Raw genomic sequence first — 18263 nt, 5'->3', positions numbered from 1 at the left:
GAATCTTCAATTTCAGGTCTCTAAGTTTATTTTGCCAGTCTTAAATTCAGTTAACCACAATTGGTGCAGCAACTTACGATTTTTGCAAATAAACAATTCTCATGAATATTTGCCAGCATTTTCATGTGAATTTCTCTGCAACAATTTCCTCTAATATACTGCATTTCGTATGTTATTTTCACTAATACATTATGCACATTTCCCCCAAATATATGCACTGTTGTACATATTGTTTGGTTGGAGATCAAAATTCAGTGAAGTGTGAATGTCAAGGGATAACTGTGTTTTAGTTTGTGTATGGGTGGAACAAGTGCAAATTACGTCGTTTTTAATTAAAATGCAAATAAAATCGAATTTCTCCTCTCCTCTCAAACTCCCACCAGCTCCAATCAGCAGAGATAGTGAGGGATGATGGGCGTTGTAGCCTAACAACTTCTGAGGGGCTACAGGTTCTTCATTTGCATTGTAAAGGGAAGGACAAGGATTTTGTGGAAGACACTTAGAATTTCAAGGTGCTCTTTTCAAAGACAAAACAAAAACTGTGGATGTCGACAAAAAAGGCAAATACAGTGGTACCTCTGGTTAAGAACTTAATTTGTTCCGGAGGTCCGTTCTTAACCTGAAACTGTTCTTAACCTGAGGTACCACTTGAGCTAATGGGGCCTCCCGCTGTCGCCGCACCGCCGGCACGCGATTTCTGTTCTCATCCTGAGGTAAAGTTCTTAACCCGAGGTGCTACTTCTGGGTTAGCGGAGTCTGTAACCTGAAGCATTTGTACCCAAGGTACCACTGTACATACTAGAGCATACTGGAGTGTTTTGGGTTTTTTTATTTTAAAGGAAATGCTGTTTTGCGTCCTCATTAATTCTTTTATGTCTCCAAAATTAGGGATGAAGGGAAATGTGTGGAAGGAATTTTGGAAATCTTTGACATGCTCTTGGCGACGACTTCAAGGCTCCGGGAGCTGAAATTGCAGCACAAGGAATATATTTGTGTCAAGGCCATGATCCTCCTCAATTCCAGTGAGTAGACGCTTCAGTCATGTCAAGCTGTGCTTATTACCAGGGACAAAAAGTTGGGTGGTAGCAGAAGAAATACCAAAGGGCACAAGAGCCATTAAGGCAAAGGGAGTAATAAATGCCCTAAGTGCTTTTTCTGTCCTCATGCTCTAATGGTTTTATGACTGGTACACAGAAAGAATACTGAGGTCACCACGTGCCGTTTCATTCTAGATACTGTGTTTTTATACTCGCCAAAGGCAAAACTTAAGGACCCTTAATGAAGCTGCGTGCAACCTGGGACTTGAGCAGTTACTCCTCAGTGCCTGCCCATCCGTGAGGCAGACTGAGTTGACTGCCTCAGGTGGCAGAATCATAGCTGTCAACTTACAGATTTGAAAATAAGGGACCAGCAGCCTTGAAAATAAGGGACCAGCAGCCAAAATAAGGGACCAGCAGCCAAAATAAGGGACCTGCAGCCTCACCTGTTCCAGGCACTCCAGTCTTCCTGTCCTCCTGCAGTCTGATCAAACTCATGCTGGTAGCTTTGAGAACACTGTCCAACCAACTTTGTAACCAGAGGTTCAACTAAATAGAATCTCAATCACATGCACCACAAGGCCTATGCAGCCTCAACTTAAGATGGCTCCCCGGCCTGGCTTTGCACTGCAAAGTTTGCAGCAGCACGTGCAACAAAATGGCGTCCAGCATTCAAAAAAGCCCCTCAGCTTGCATTAACTAGCCACACACAAGGCATGCAAGCTCCACCCCGCCCCCCAGTCATTCTTAGACTTCTTATTGGGTGAGCAACACAGCCAAGCAACACAGTTGGAGCCTCCCTCCTCCCTGGCTGGCAGGGAGGGAGGGAGAGGAACTGCTTCCTTTGAAATTTAAGGGACATCATTTAAGGGACATTTAAGGGACATCCATCAATAAGGGACAGCAGCAGGACATGGCGCTGGAATAAGGGACTGTCCCTTCAAATAAGGGACACTTGACAGCTATGGGCAGAATCCAAGGGGCACCTCTGTGGACACGCCTCCCCACTGTCACTGGAGAAGGGAAGAGAACCAGAGGCTTCCAGGTTCTGGCGAGTTCTCGTGGGAGCCCCACAAAATCTTATGAGAGCCCAGTGAGAAGGGTGCGGTGGGGGCGGGGCGCACCAGATGTCACCTCTGAGGGGGGTGACAAAATGCCAGGCGGCACTCACCGCAGGGCCTGCAGCGCGCCTGAGTCAAGCATCTCTCCTAGGAGTGACACAGTGGCTTGGGTGCCCACAGGCTCCGTGCTGCCCCGAACAGTCCGCCCGCTGCCTCCCCCTCAGCTGTAGGGTGGCTGAGTGGGAGGAGGCAGGCGGACTCCTCGGAGGCCTCGTGGAGTATCCTGCCCTTGCTGGCCCCACCCCAGGGTGCAGGGCACGCATGCCACCCCAGGCACCCGATTGGCTTGCTCTGCCGCTGCCAGTGAGATCTTGCCAGCCATGTAACCCTGATAAGCAGGCTATGGAGGGGGTGGCAAGGTGAGTTTTGCGCCCACAGAAGTGCCCCATTTTGCCTCAGGCAGAGAGGTAGGACAGGCTGCCCCTGTCCCTCGCACTTGGTTTGAATCACGCTGCTGTTCATCCTTATGCACACGGCTGACCCAGGGAGCAATGGGATTTGAAACTGCTTTCGTTTTTTCTGGGAAATGGCTGTTGTGTTCCCATAGGCTGCTGTCCAACTCTGAATGGGGCAGATACATCCAGCTGCTATTTATCTGTGAATCTTCAATGAAATATCATGAAATATCAATATTTCAAAGCATGCTTTTAACTGCCACTTAGCTAGTTAAACTAAATATCATCGCCATCAATGCACATGAGGCTTTGTAGGATTTTTTTTAAGTCCCTGCCCCAAGGAACATACAAATGACATTTCAGCAGTGATGGCAGGACAACTGGGTTAGCAGGAGAAGAGGAAAGAAAAGAAAGAACAGTGAATGGAAGGGGGGAGATTATTAGAGAGAGAATATGAGCAAATGCAATTACACATATTTAACTTGGGTTGGGGTGGAGAATGAAGATAAAAGGATTAAGCCAAAGGTGTTTGAAAAGGTGGCTTTTAAGCAGAGATGCTGGCAAAGTTCTCCTGAGTCGAGATAATCAACTTGTGAAAGAGCACTGTAAAAAACAGATGAGCTTTTAAAGTGTCAGCGTAAAAACATAGCAGCGCAGTTCCAAACATCTTCTCTTTGCCTGTCATCTTTCCAAGACACGTTCTAGCTTGCAATATGCAACGCTCCCCTCACAAACACAGGAACATCCCATCCAAATTCTCTCTTACATTGAAACAAATCACGCTACTCATCCAATATCACCCATCCCATTCTATTCACACTGATCACACTCTTCCACCAATACTCACAAGCACACCCTCCACCTAATCTCTCCCACTCAGTTGCCCGTTAACATCAATCACGCCTTCCACTCGACTAAAAAATTATTGCAGAAACACCAGGAGACGACACCACTCACGGATGAAACCGTATAAAATATCAAAACAAAATTAATACCCACCAATTGCACAGATGTACCATTCTAGGTAGTAACTCTGGTTGCTAACTCTGGTTGCTACCTCTCAACTAAGGATTCCTTTCTCTCACCAAGTCATGGCCTCAGACATTTACTGTTATTTATTAATTTATATGGGACGCGGGTGGCGCTGGAAGGTAAACGGCGTTTCTGTGCGCTGCTCTGGTTTGCCAGGAGTGGCTTAGTCATGCTGGCCGCATAACCTGGAAGCTATATGCCGGCTCCCTCGGCCAATAAAGCGAGATGAGCACTGCAACCCCAGAGTCGGTCACGACTGGACCTAATGGTCAGGGGTCCCTTTGCCTTTACCTTTATTAATTTATATACTGCTTCTAAGCCGTTCGAAGCTATAAAAGCCAACTACAAAATGCCAACCTCCTTCATTAAAACACACCCACTGAAACACCGAAATAAAGAACGGTGATTAAAATATGCTGCAAAACAGTACAGCCATCAGAACTGAGAGACCCCTCTCAAGAGATCAACCATGGTTTCTTCAAGAGCTGACAGAGTGCTGTTACCTCAGGGGCCTTTTGTATTTCAGCGGGGAGGGCATTCCTGTAACACCAGGACTTTTTTTCAGCCGGAACGCACCGGAACTCAGTTCCGGCACCTCTCTGGAGGGCACCGTTGCCATTATAAGAGAACAAGGGAGTTCTAGCACCTCTTTTCCTAGAAAAATAAAGGTAAAGGGACCGCTGACCATTAGGTCCAGTCGTAACCGACTCTGGGGTTGCGGCACTCATCTTGCTTTATTGGCCAAGGGAGCTGGTGTACAGCTTCCGGGTCATGACTAAGCCACTTCTGGCAAACCAGAGCAGTGCACGGAAATGTCGTTTACCTTCCCGCCAGAGCGGTACCTATTTATCTACTTGCACTTTGACATGCTTTCGAACTGCTAGGTTGGCAGGAGCAGGGACCGAGCAATGGGAGCTCACCCCGTCACGGGGATTCGAACCGCCAACCTTCTGATCGGCAAGTCCTAGGCTCTGGTTTAACCCACAGTGCCACCCGCGTCCCAGAAAAATAGCACTGCATAATACTGATGTGACCAGAGAGAGGACCTGCCTCTTTCACGTCACCACAAGCCCATAATAATTAGGCTGCCTGTGGAAAATACTGTTATGAAGAACCAGGAGCTCCAGATGCAAACAGCAACACTGAGATGAGTTCTTGCTCCTGTCTCCTGCGGTATGCATGGGGAAAGCATATGTATTTGCAAAAGGTCTCAAGTTTAAGGCAGTATCCAAATAGGGTGTTCGGTTGGCACAAGTTTTTTTGCTTGCACAGTCTCCTAACCCAGACATACATCCTAAATCTGTTCTAGGGTGATGTGAAATTAAGGTTGGATACCAGCCCTTAATCTCTACATCTCACTTAAAAGGAGCAGGGAGCAGGGTCTGGGAATGATCTCCACCTGTCTGCCACTGCCAATCAGTGTAGACATTACTGGGCTTGATGGGTGAATAGTCTGACCTGTTTCAAGGCAGTTCCTATATGTAATTAATCGAAATGTATTACATTTGTCACCCCCATTTTCTTTCTTAAATCATAATCTCGGTGGGGAAAATGCTCTAGAGTCAACCAATTTATGGACTTGACTTATAGAGGTGATGGAAAATGTAATATTTCCAGGTACACATATTTTGTATGGAATTGGAACCAAGTTGTCACCTGATCCTAAACCTATTTCCTTGGAACGTATAGCTGCAGCTCAGTGCATTGTATGCAGAAGGTTCAATCCTTGCCATTATCAGGTGGGACTAGGTAAAAGGTGCACCCACAACCCTGGGGAGCTGCTGCCAGTCTGTGCTGCCAGTACTGAATGAGATGGAGCAATGATTCAATTTGGGATGGAGCAGCTTCCTGAATAACACATGTTCAGCACGTGTGGTTGGGTGTCTCTACAAAGTTTCACATAACTATGTTCTACCTCCACAGTCAGTTGCCACTGAATACCAGTTTCTGGGAACTGGAAGTAAGTGGCCACAGTTGCACTCAAGCACACTTTGGGAAGCTTCCCAGGCTGAGCTATTGTAGATAAGCCACACACACACCCCGACGCAGTACAGCTCTTATTCCTTAAACTCTGCTCATTTGGCATCTTTCTTGCGTAGATATGTATCCACTCTCCTCAGCTGCAGGAGAGTCCGAGAGCAACAAGAAACTGAGTCACCTGCTGAACTCTGTGACGGACGCCTTGGTGTGGGTCATTTCAAAGAGTGGGGTCCCTTTGGCCCAACAGACGACACGCTTGGCGAACTTGCTGATGCTGCTCTCACATGTCCGGCACGCAAGGTAAGGCCATTCTAGGGGGTGATCCAGATTCCCAACCTAGAGACCGTCAGCCATTTTTAAAAAATCTGTGGCAAAAATCAACAACAGGGCGGATGATTGGCCTGCTCAAGTTTTAAGTGTCCATTTCTCTTTTCCTCTTATTTCTGTTGACTCCCCACCCTTTTTTCCATGGAGTTGTAGTTTCCCCCCTTCTGCTGCACCCTATTTTCTATCTGTCAAATCATAACCACAATAATCTAATTCCTTCTGTTGCTCATAGTTCAAATCCTGCTTGCAAATTCACCGTACTATAATATCTCTTTAAATAGTCCGAAAAAGGCATCCATTCTTCCAGGATGTTAGTTTATCCTGAATCAGTCCTCTGGCCCATGTATCACAATCTTTCTCAATGTTGCGTTTCCAGTTGTTGCTGGACTACAACTCCCATCATCCCTGGCCACTCTTACTGCTAGCTAGGGGAGGATGGGAGTTGTTGTCCAACAACAGCTGGGGATTCAAGGTTGAGAAAGGCTTCTGTAGCACATTATCCAGATTTCAGGCTTGCCAGATCTAGTTTGGTTTTTATTAGAGTCCCAAGAGCTCTTAACTAGAAGCAAGGGGGAAAGACAGTTGGAATGCAAGAACAAAGTGTCTCTGAGTGTGTTCTGAGTCAAGGAATTTGTTTTCAGTACCAAGACTAAAGAGAGCTCACTGTCCTTTCCCACAAGAATCCAACCCTGGTTAGCGTTCTTCATTTTGACAACTGAATTTAGGTGGGGGAAAAGATCGCCGTTGTAAATAAGCAAGAGTCGGTATTTGAGGAGGCATCCATTTCCATCCTGTACCGTGTTCATCACAAACAGCCTTGCTTCCATTCCTCCACACTTCAGCTTCCCCTAAAACCTACATTGTTCTCACTATCTGTTGTGGCTGAAACTAACATACATTGGTGTCAGGGAACTGCCATCGGAGCCAAAGGAGGAGAGAGGGCTCCAGAGGGATGCCGGAGAGGGTCCCAGTAGGGAGAGAGGCAGCCCATCCGCTGGGGAAGGATATCAGCGTAGCACCAGTAGAGGAGGGGGGCAGATGGGGGAATCGGAGAAAAGGCTCCTGGACTCCTCACCGGAGACCAGCGGGGAGAGCACGGGTCCTCCGCTGCCCACACCCTCCCTGCGCAGAAGACTTCCGCGCAGGAAGAGTAGGAGGCGACTGGGCGTCAAAGAACTTCTTTGCTGGAAGAAGTTCAAGAAGCGCCCACTGACGGATTCTGCCAGCGACTGAGACAGCCACGAGTGCAAGGCTGTCCAGAGGGAAAGGTTACAGATAGGTAGTCGTGTTGGTCTGCCATAGTCAAAACAAAATAAAAAAATTTTCTTCCAGTAGCACCTTAAAGACCAACTAGGTTAGTACTTGGTATGAGCTTTCGTGTGCATGCACACTTCTTCATTATCTGAAGTGTTATCTGAAGAAGTGTGCATGCACACGAAAGCTCATACCAAGTACTAACCTAGTTGGTCTTTAAGGTGCTACTGGAAGAAAAAAAAATTTTATTTTGTTTTGACAGAGGGAAAGGGTTCAACCAGGCAACCTAGCCAGGAGTGGCGGCAACTTACGCACGAGCAACCCCCTTAGAACCATTACAATTGGCTTGCTGGTGTAGTGTAAGACCATGGGGTGTTGTTGTTTTGGAACAGACAAATTGGTGGTTCGCTTTGTGCTTTGTGACCAGTGTTACGAACATGCTGGTTCCGCATTTTGAGCTAATGCTTCCTTAAGTTTAGCTTGCTTTGCATTGGGATTCCAAAAACTGTGCCCTTCACTGAAAGAAGTTGGCTGATAGTTTTGTCTACAATAGGGCTCCTTGTTCTCAGTGAGCAGTTGGATAGTTTAAACTGAGAAGCAAATCTTAATTGCAATGGAGCACTTGTGTTTTCCCAAGGCTTCTGATCGTAAACCATGGACGATAAGGCTATCGGTATCTACTAGACACAACGGCCATATGTAATCTGCAGGTTCAGAGGCACTATGCTGTTGTGAATATCAGCTGCTGGTGAGCCACAACAAGAGAGAGAGCTGTTGTCCTGATGTCCTGCTTGCTAGCTAGCTTCACAGAGGCATCTGATTAGCTGCTTGTGGGAACAGAATGCTGAATGAGATGGTCCCTTTTGTCTTATCCTGTTGGGCTCTCCTTATGTTCTCTTGCTTGTTCTCACGGTACTCACTAATCAGGCAAGAGTAGGTGCCCTTGTGCTCTGACCCAGGAGGGCTGTTGTTATGATTTTGCTGGCATCATTCTTAGTCCACTAAGCAGATCAAGGCTCTATTCAGGAGACTTGATTTACCCTCAACAGTTAACGCAAGTGCTATTAAAATGCTCCATTCAGGATAACATTCAGTTGGTTAGAGTGTGATGCTGAGAACGCCAAGGTTGCAGGTTCGATCCCTGCATGGGGCAGCTGCATATTCCTGCAATGCGGGGGGTTGGATTAGATGATCCTCAGGGTCCCTTCCAACTCTACATTTCTATGATGGTTCTGGTTTAGACTGCGTGGGCCATCGCATGAGGATGGTCTCATGATACTATTTATGCCTTGGATTTGTTCCAAAGAAACAACTCACCCTAAGGTCAGACTTTCCCCAGACTGCATCATTTCAGCTGGGAGATGGCATATTCAAATGCTCCTTTCCACACAAACCAAATGATGTTGGAGAAAAGGCTTGCCGAAGTCTCTTCTTCCTGGCAGCTGGTTTTCTATGTGCAACAAATTCTGTATACGGGAAAGCATTCAGCCACGATAGCTATGTACATTCAGTTGAAATCAGGTCCTGCTTGGAGGCTTCCCATAGGCATCTGGTTGGCCGATGTGGGAACAGGATGCTAGCCTAGATGGGCCATTGGCCTGATCCTGTGGGCTCTTCTGATGTTCTTAATTTTCCACCCATAGCCTGTAGCCATAAAGCCCACCCAGGCACAGTTTTGCTGCTTGGTGAGTGCTGGGTATAGACTGGATCCTCTCTGTGGGCATATCTAATAAGAATGGTAACTTCTTTAGATTTTCCTTGCAGAACTAAGACAGGTTATATTTTTTTCACAAGGCAAAAAAGGCTATTCAGCAGCTGCATTGCTCACAAAATTATATCACGGGGGGGTAGAGTTGGAAGGGATCCTTAGGGTCATCTAGTTCACCCCCTGCAATGCAGGAATCTCAGCTAAAGCATTCATGACAGATGGCCATCCAACCTCTGATCAAAAACCTCCAAGGAAGGAGAGTCCACAACCTTCCATGGTCAAATAGCTCTTACCGTTCAGTCGGAATCTCCTTTCTTGTAACTTGGAGCCACAGGTTCGAGTCCGACCCTCCCGAGCGGGAGAAAACAAGCTTTCGCCCACTTCCAAGAGGGATATTAGAAGACGGCTGTCATATCTCCCCTCAGCCTCCTCTTTTCCAGTTTCATCCATTCTGAAAATTTCGACTGCTGTTATAAATGCGTTCTGGGTCTTCATTTCAAAGGAATTCTGTGACTCACAAAAGGCATCAGCCTCTGTGGTTTTTCTGATGAGATAGCCGCTATCTCTTTCTGACGCATTCAGAACTTTAGGTTAGAGAAGCCAAGGCCTCAGTTTAAGTTGCTCTCATGTCATCAAACCCCGGAGTCAGCAACTAACTGTGTTCAACACTCACATCTGGAAAATAATATCTAGCTGTTCTCATACAAATATCCTATTGTTTTTTTGTTTTGTTTTAAAATTAAGATCTTTGTACACTGCCTTGAACACAAAGATGTCCTGGATTTCAATTGGTATGTTATTTTGCAAGTACATGAAGTATTACAGTGGCTGTGCATGGATGGTGAATGTAAAGGTAAAGGGACCCCTGACCATTAGGTCCAGTCGTGGCCGACTCTGGGGTTGCGGCGTTCATCTCGCTTTATTGGCCGAGGGAGCCAGCATACAGCTTCCGGGTCATGCGGCCAGCATGACTAAGCCGCTTCTGGCGAACCAGAGCAGCCACGGAAACGCCGTTTACCTTTCCGCTGCAGTGGTACCTATTTATCTACTTGCACTTTGACGTGCTTTTGAACTGCTAGGTTAGCAGGAGCAGGGACCGAGCAATGGGAGCTCACTCCATCGCGGGGAATCGAACCACCAACCTTCTGATCACCAAGCCCTATGCTCTGTGGTTTAACCTACAGCGCCACCTGCCTCCCTTGTGTTTGGATGATGTAATGCTAAATCTTGGTTTGGTGTACGTGAACAAGCCTAGCTTCCCTCCAGAGTCACATGCTGCAGCTACAACTGGGAGATTTGAAGCTTCTGTTTCCATTTTAGATTCATCACAATTTAGCATGTTGTCCAAATTCTAAACTGTGGTTAATCTTAACTATGGTTAGTGGGAAACAGTTTCATAAACCATGGGTCGAAGCGGGCTTGTTTCCATGGTTTGTACTTAAGGTTAACCAAAGTTTGTCCAGGTCTGGATGACATGGTATCAGCTGCCCTCCAAGATCCCTTAGGGGGGGATCCCCTGTGGACTGGAGCAGGGTGCCCCTGCCCCTCCCATCTAATGATCCAGCCCAACGCCTCTTCTGCTGAAGGAAAGTTGTGACAATAGCAATGAAGTAACCTGAAAAGAAATGCCAGAATTTCAGTAGTTAACATTATAGGGTGGGTGGATGGGAAGCTCACTTGAAGGCTGAGGTGGAGGCATCAAGCATGTAGCCCCTTTTATGCTCCTGGGGGGCACCAGTCCTCCACAGTCTCTCTCTGGTCCACCCACCCCAGAAGCCTCAGCACCTGGGAGACCAGCAACGAAGCTGATGGGCTTGCAGTTCCACCACAGTCCATACCCTCTGCCCAATTGTGAGGCATGCACGATTCATTCTTCACACTCCCCCAATCTCTTTCTGTCTCTGTTTTAAATGGATGCCGGCTCTCAATATCTGTTCATTTCATCACCTTTCTTTCAAAAGGAACAGAAATTGGACAAGAGTTTCCATTAATATTGCTGGATTGTATTTCTTCCCAGCAGAAGAGTAGATGAGTTTTGGCTGAATAAATGATTAGCATGGATTCTTTTCTCTTTTTTTGCTCTGCCCACCCCTGGCAATTATTTATTCTTTGATAGTGTTAGAAGTCCACTCAGTAATTATGTTAAAATGTTCGTTCATCACAGGAAAACGTATCTGTTCCTTTTCTCCCCCCTTTTTAAAAAATGACACATTAAAATGATTTGAATCAAATTATTTTAGTTGTATGTAGGAATGACCTCAGGAATATTGGGCTGCTGTTTTTCCAGCAGTGAAGATAAGGAATGGAGCAACTTGGTTTATGGCCTATTTTTGCATTTGTGTGTGTGTGTGTGTGTGTGTGTGTGTGTGTGCATGCATTTCCATTAACCCAATTATTGACTGCATGAATGCAAAGCAAAACAGTATGTTAAACAATGGACTGAATAGCAGTATTGCAATAATACTGTGGCACGAATGGGGAACCAGTAGCCATCTGGTTGTTGTCGGACTACAACTCTCATCATCCATGTCCATTGGGCACAGTGGCTAGGAATGATGGGAGTTGGAGTCCAGCAACATTTGTTGAGCCACAGGTTACCCAGCCCTGTGCTGGGCAGCCAGTGTGATATCTTCCAACTGTTGTTGGACTACAGCTCCCATCAGCCCCAGCCAGCATGGCCAACAGTCAAGGATGATGGGAGTTGTAGTCCTAACAGCACCTGTAGGGCACCACATTGGCACATGATCTTACTCCAGTCACATTTTTCTTGTGAATGTAAACAGTCCAAAACAACCCACTGTAGAGCAGAGTGTTCATTGGCATCACAAAGTTTCCTCTTCTGCTTTCTTTCCTGTTTGGGTAACATAAGTAGCTTGAGAAAGGCTCAAAAGCAATTTTTAAGCCTCCTGTGTGAAAATGCACTTAGGTACTCAGCTGGTTTGCCAAGGCAGGGACTACATTTGCAAGCTCCAATGAGGTGGCCGAGTTCAGAGAAGATGGAACAGACTGTACCACTTCAGCTGTGTGTGTATGGGAGGGGGGAAGGATACAAGAAAATAATGCTTGTAGGTAGAAAATTACTCCATCAGGGAGAGCAAGTCTAGGTCAGGACTCTCATTCTGTGCTAATGTTCTGCCTCCAGGGTGTTTAGAAGCATTTAGAAATGTCACACACAAACATCTTCGCCTGAAGTGGTACAGACCAGTTTACCACCTCATTCTGAATTACATCTGCTGCAGATATCTGCTATCTGGCTCTAATGCTTAATGGCAAAAACCTTGCACACAACTCTTATTTGCCCCCAGTTCATAGAATTGTATAGATGGAAGAGACCCCGAGGGTCATCTAGTCCAAACCCCTGCAATGCAGGAATCTCAACTAAAGCATCCATGACAGATGGTCATCCAACCTCTGCTTAGAAACCTCCAGTGAAGGAGAGTTCCACTGTTGAGCAGCTCTTACCCCAATAAAGTTTTTCCTGATGTTTAGTTTGGAATCTCCTTTCTTGTAATTTGAATCCATTGCTTTGGGTCCAGAGCAGGAGAAAAGAAACTTGCTCCACCCTCCATGCGACAGTCCTTGAGATACCCGAAGATGGCTCTCATATCTCCTCTCAGTCTCCTCTTTTCCAGGCTAAACATACTCAGCTCCTTCAACCGTTCCTTATAAGGCTTGGTTTCCAGACCCTTGATCATCTTGGTTGCCTTCCTCTGCACATGTTGACAACTTCATGGCATGGAGGAAATTAAACGTTCTTTGAGACGGATGGATTGACCGTTAGCTTAAATAGAGCAGGGGTCCCCAAACTAAGGCCCACGAGCCGGATAAGGCCCGAGGGACTCGTTTATCCGGCCCACAGCAACCCTGCTGCCCGCTGCCACTGCCCACTCTTACCGGTGCGGCGCTACACGGCTGCCCACTTCCAGGTCGGAGGAACACCAGAAATAGCTTGTGCGCATGCGCAAGCATTATTTCCTGTGCACATCCTTGTCGGAGGAGACCCGTGCACATGCGCACAAGCTATTTCCGGTGCTTCTCCGACCTGGAAGTGAACCGGAAATAGCGTGTGTGCACACGTATGGGCATGTGCTCCTCGGCCCCCCGGTCCGCCGCGTGATTGGTGCTGGAGACACCGGCCCGAGGCGCGGTAAGTTTACGGACCCCTGAACTAGAGCATCAGATGCATAGCAGGGGAGAGGAGGATGTCCAGTGGTTGACAATGCTTTAATTGCTTTGAGACAGCAATTCCACAGGTACATCTCTTCTCAAAAAAATAATAATGGCAAGTTACAATGCATAAAATGCCATCAAACATACAAAACCATGTATTTATTTTTTAATTGATACACCAAAAAAGGAGAAAACAAGATGAAAATACAAACAAAACAGTGACAAAGACAATATTAATTACAAATCAATAAAGCAAAAAGCGGTCCTTGGACTATAGACCCGACCTTCCGTCCATTCCTTGTTTCAATTATCTGTTATTTGTTGCCAATACACATTTTTATCTTAAATTAACTAGTTATTGATTTAGCCTAGGTTTCATATCTTTCTTAAATCTACTACTAAAGTTATTCAAATGCTGTGACAGAGTTTAAACTACTGTAATTGTTTTTCAAGTAAACTTTGAAGACTTCCCATTTCGAGATGAATTCCTGTTTTGGTTTGTTCTTTGTTTTTTCTGATAAACTATCTAACTCCACATAATCTGTTAGCTTTTGGATCCATTCATGGTTAGAGGGGATTTCATCAATCTTCCACTTTGTAGCGATAAGAACTCTTGGAAGCTGCCCAGAGTGGCTGGGGAAACCCAGCCAGGTGGGCGGGGTATAAATAAATTATTATTATTATTATTATCATTATCATCATCATCATCATCATCATCTTGCTGCCACTGTGGCGTATAAAAATATACTCTTCATTTTTTGTGGGATATCCAAATCTGTGATTCCCCAGGAGATAAGCTTCTGGTTTTCTCTTAAAGGAAATATTTATTATTTTTTGTATTTCTAAGCAGATACTCTCCCAAAATGCCTGGATTTTTTTTGCATAGCCACCACATATGATAGAAAGTGCCTGCTTTATCTCCACACCTCCAGTAATTACTTGGGACACTTTTGTACATCTTTGACAGTTTCCAAGGTGTTAGATACCATCAGTGTTGCATTTTTAGGAAATTTTCTCTTAAGACGTAACAGTTTGTGAATTTCCAATTATTCTTCCACAAATTTTCCCACTGTGGCATGGTTACTGAATACCCAAAGTCTTGTGACCACTTTACCATGTCCGCTGTGACCTCCTTGACTTCCCAGTCAAAAAATTAATGGCAAGTCACAATGCATAAAATGCCACAAAACATACAAAACCATGTAAAAGGGTCAAACTGAGAAACAAGGACACACAACCGATAAAAATATTATTTTTTAAATATCCCTGACCTCTTCCCTCTTCTCAGCTACTTCTGCTGTCATCTTCTGGGAAAGGCTTCCAGAGCTAGAGGTGAAAAAGCTGTTGCCTGACGGACAGCAGAAAATCTCTCTCCCCACACTGCATTTTAAACCTCAGTGCCTTGCTGTGACCTCTTTGCTTTCTTCACAGTAACAAAGGGATGGAGCACCTTCTCAGCATGAAATGCAAGAATGTCGTTCCCGTCTACGACCTACTGTTGGAGATGCTCAATGCTCACACCCTCCGAAACAAAGGGAAAACCTCTGCCTCTAATATCCAGGTCACCCCATCAGAACAAACTAAGAGCGCAGATGGACCTCAGCAGTGATTTTGTACCAGAATGGGAGCCCAGGGAAGCACCAAGAAAACAGTCCCAAGATTCAAAATGTGGGTGTTTGCTTTAAAAGAAAGAAGGCACAAATTTTGATCTCTCTCTCGCCTGGAGTTTTTTAATGGGATTGTACTCTAATCTTTTCACACTGGGTGCAGTATGTCTTGGAAAAGCCTCATGGGGTTGGAATGGAAGAATCTGCTGGTGAATGTAGCTTTATCATCAACTCTGCACTTCTGGAGTGCCTTTTAGAGGAGACTGTTGAAGTGCCATATGCGCCTTAAGCTTCATGGTTATCCTAGTTGGGTGGCAGAGCACATTTTTTTCGTAGAAAGAAGGAGGTTGGGTGATGCACAGACCTAGGGTTCCACTGCAAAAAAAATAGGAGCAGCCTCTTCTAACCGAAGTAACCTATGGAATACGCTGTACATTACAGCAGACAGGAGGGATCCCATCCACCTTAAGAAATACGTGCTGTTCCAACTTGCAAAAGACATGGATAAGTTTGCCTTTGCGCAAATGCGCCTTTGATCAGTAGTGGGTCCTCCTATTCAAAGGAAAGCGCTTGGAGAGTTTGTATCCTGACCCACTTTGACAATGTGGACCAGAAGCTTATTTTTTATTATTACAAAGCTCCAGTTTGTATTGACTGTTATCTAAGCATTTGCCGTGTTTGATTTCTGTGCTCAAGCACTTGAGAGGGTGCAAGGTTTGCCCTTTTCATTTCCTGCTGCAGACTCGTTCAACGTATTGCCATGTGTGGAGGAATTGTTGCTATGAATAGTCAGAATTCGTGAGTAATTATTTCATGCTTAGCTACACAGGATCAATATGATTGTGGCTATAATTGTGGAAACAGGTTTTGGTGTCCATAAATGTATTCATTCCATGGGGGGGGGGGGCAGGATAAGGTGCCTTCCGGTGGACCAATTAGAGTATGTACCAACAGGAGCAAATGAAACTGCTATGTGCCATATCAGTGCAAGAATTCCAATGCACATGCACAAACAGTTCTCCCAGTAGCAAGCGCTTTCCCAGTTACTTCAGTGGAGGAGGCATCTCTGCACACAAAAGAGAACATGCACAGGTTAATGTGAAAGTGTGATTACTCCCCATGCAAATGTGCCAGCATTTCCTGTGTGCATTAGCTAATGCACCTTGGATAGAAAAGGGAGCCTGGAGCATGTCTGTCTTCAGGCTTCATTGGAAAGCCATGGGAAAACTCTTGGATAGCTCAGTTGGTTAGAGCAGAGTGCTGATAATTCCAAGGTTGCAGGTTTGATCCCCAAATGGAACAGCTGAATATTCCTGCATTGCAGGCAATTGGACTAGGCAAACTCAGCCCTCCAGATGTTTTGAGACTACAATTCCCATCATCCCTGACCACTGGTCCTGTTAGCCAGGGATGATGGGAGTTGTAGCCTGGACTAGACAATCCTCATGGGCCCTTCCAACTCTACAGTTCTATGATTCTTACTTGGTTCTATTATTCTTACCTGATACTTAGCATGGGAAATGTCCAGTGGGAGGCAGCTTACCCCTAGACACCCTCCCATGTACTAGGAAAATCCAGTGACAACCACAGTTGCCTCTTTAGACCAGCACTGGCTGACACACACACACACACACACACACACACACACACACACTCCCAAATTTGACCTATGGGAATAAGAAGCCCTGAAACTATATCAGTTTCCACGCAGTTAGAGCAATCCGGCAGTGTGCTTCCCTGCCCCATGGACTGCTGAGTCATTATTTGTATCTCGACTGCCAACTTATGCACTCTCAATTTATGGCACAAAAGCTAGAACAAGGGCAGAGAACTTGTGACTGCCCAGATGGCAGCATTTCCAATGGACATGGATGGTGGGAGTTGGCATCCAAAAACATCTGCAGAGCCACAGAACACGCCCCCCCCCCAGCCCTGAGCCAGTGGCATGCTTTTTTGGGGCTGCAACTCCCAAACTTATGATCTTTGTGACGCCCTCTTTTTCTGAATTAAAACTGAATTTTTCTGAATTAAAACTGATTTTTTCTGAATTAAAACTGGAGGCAGCTTTCACTCCTCTGGCACACAAACAGTTTGCAATGTAAAAGCTGATGCCAAAATAATCTGTAGTAATGAAAATAATGTTAGAGTCTTGCAGCCCCTCAAAGACTCCCATGGCTACCCCTCTGCACATAGAAACAGCTCAGTCCTTCACAAGTGTAACACTTTTTGTCCTGGCTCACCTGTCTCCCATCTCTGCCTATCCCTCCCCCTTCAAATCTCACCTGGAAACCCTAACCTTGTGCACTTTTTAACATGGCATCTTGGACTGTGGCTGCTCAGTGCTTGCTCCTATTCCAGTGCTCATAGCTTCTGCCTGTTTGCTGTGGAAGCATTGTCGGATTATGTGTCATGTTGCCAGCATGTGGCCTCCTGACTAAGCCCAGTAGGGCCTCAGCAGGAGATGTGCCACCAACATGGCACCTAATTGTGTAGTCAGTGGAATGGGCGCAATCCCAGAGATGGCGACAGCCACATCACCCAGGCCTTTTGCAACTTATCCCTCACTTTCACCGTGCCTTCATCTCTTTGTTGATTATATTTCACTGTTGCTTATTTTGCCTGTTCTCATTTGCTTTGTTCATTCTATGTCAGTTGTAATCAGGGGTCGTTTTACATCAGTGCGATGCCTGGAACGCAGCCCACTGGCACCAAATAAACATTGTGCAAACAAGCACTGCAAGACTTTTCTCCGTAATTGGACAGTGTTGCAGGTGCATGGCCCTGTTTCGTATGTGCATGATGTACATAAATTGATGTCTCTGTATACATGACGAATTACGGCTAATTGTTAGAACTGACTCGTTTTAGGAGATTGTGTCTGAAGGGAAGATGGGGGGGGGGTATAGGAAAGGGCCATTGGCTCTTCCATACACACAGCTGGCCAGCTGATTTTGCAAACACCTCCTGATGAATCTGTGTGTGAACCAGCCCAATGAAAGTTTGACACGATGCTGTGAAGAAATGCTTCAAATCTTTGCCTGGGGGGAATCTGCGAAGGCCATGGAGATTTATTCTGTTTGCTGAGCTAAAATGGACTTTGGATGCAAATATCAAATATCAAAAGGCATCACATTTTAACAAGAGGTAGGAATAAATATCCACTGGAAAAATGCAGAGATACTGCCAGGCATTTTTGTCCCTCTCTTACCAATGGGCCTTCTGACTCTTTGTAAAGCACAGAGTTGGGGGGGGGGACGGGACAAAACAGGTTACTTGTTATCTGGGCTATGCATAAATGGTGACTTGGGGGGGGGGGTACAGAAACAGTATGGAATTCATCTTCCTCAGAATTTTAGCTTTCATTTAAACCCCCCCCCCAAGTTTCTAATTTTTAGGGATGTAAAGTTTTTCTTGAAATGTCTCCAGGGTGCAGCTGAATGTTTCAATGCCCTGAGTAGCCCATTGCCCAGGCTCACATAGAGCAAAACCTGAACAAATTATGCAAAACAAGAGAACATAAGCAAATTTACTTAATTTAAATTAGTTGTGGTTGTTTTAAATTATCTAAATTAGATCCACCCTGTACACAACCCTGGCAAGAATGTTAGAAGAGATGGAAATGCAGTTGGAAA

At 45.6% G+C, this 18263-nt stretch overlaps 1 protein-coding gene across 1 annotated transcript in view; it reads left to right on the top strand.

Annotated features, from left to right (window-relative positions):
* The window catches only part of ESR2 (estrogen receptor 2), a 63377-nt gene extending 48639 nt beyond the window's left edge, over positions 1-14738 (top strand). The window contains exons 7-9 of the mRNA XM_079947579.1: positions 889-1022; positions 5685-5865; positions 14456-14738. Coding sequence (XP_079803705.1) covers positions 889-1022; positions 5685-5865; positions 14456-14633 — 493 coding nt within the window. The 3' untranslated portion in view covers positions 14634-14738. The remainder of the gene's footprint in view (positions 1-888; positions 1023-5684; positions 5866-14455) is intronic.
* The last annotated feature ends 3525 nt before the right edge of the window (positions 14739-18263 follow it).

Source organism: Podarcis cretensis (genome assembly GCF_951804945.1).
Source record: "Podarcis cretensis genome assembly, chromosome: 1".
NCBI lineage: Eukaryota > Metazoa > Chordata > Lepidosauria > Squamata > Lacertidae > Podarcis > Podarcis cretensis.
Note: the sequence above shows the minus strand (reverse complement) of the source record. Positions and strands in the feature narration are given on the sequence as shown.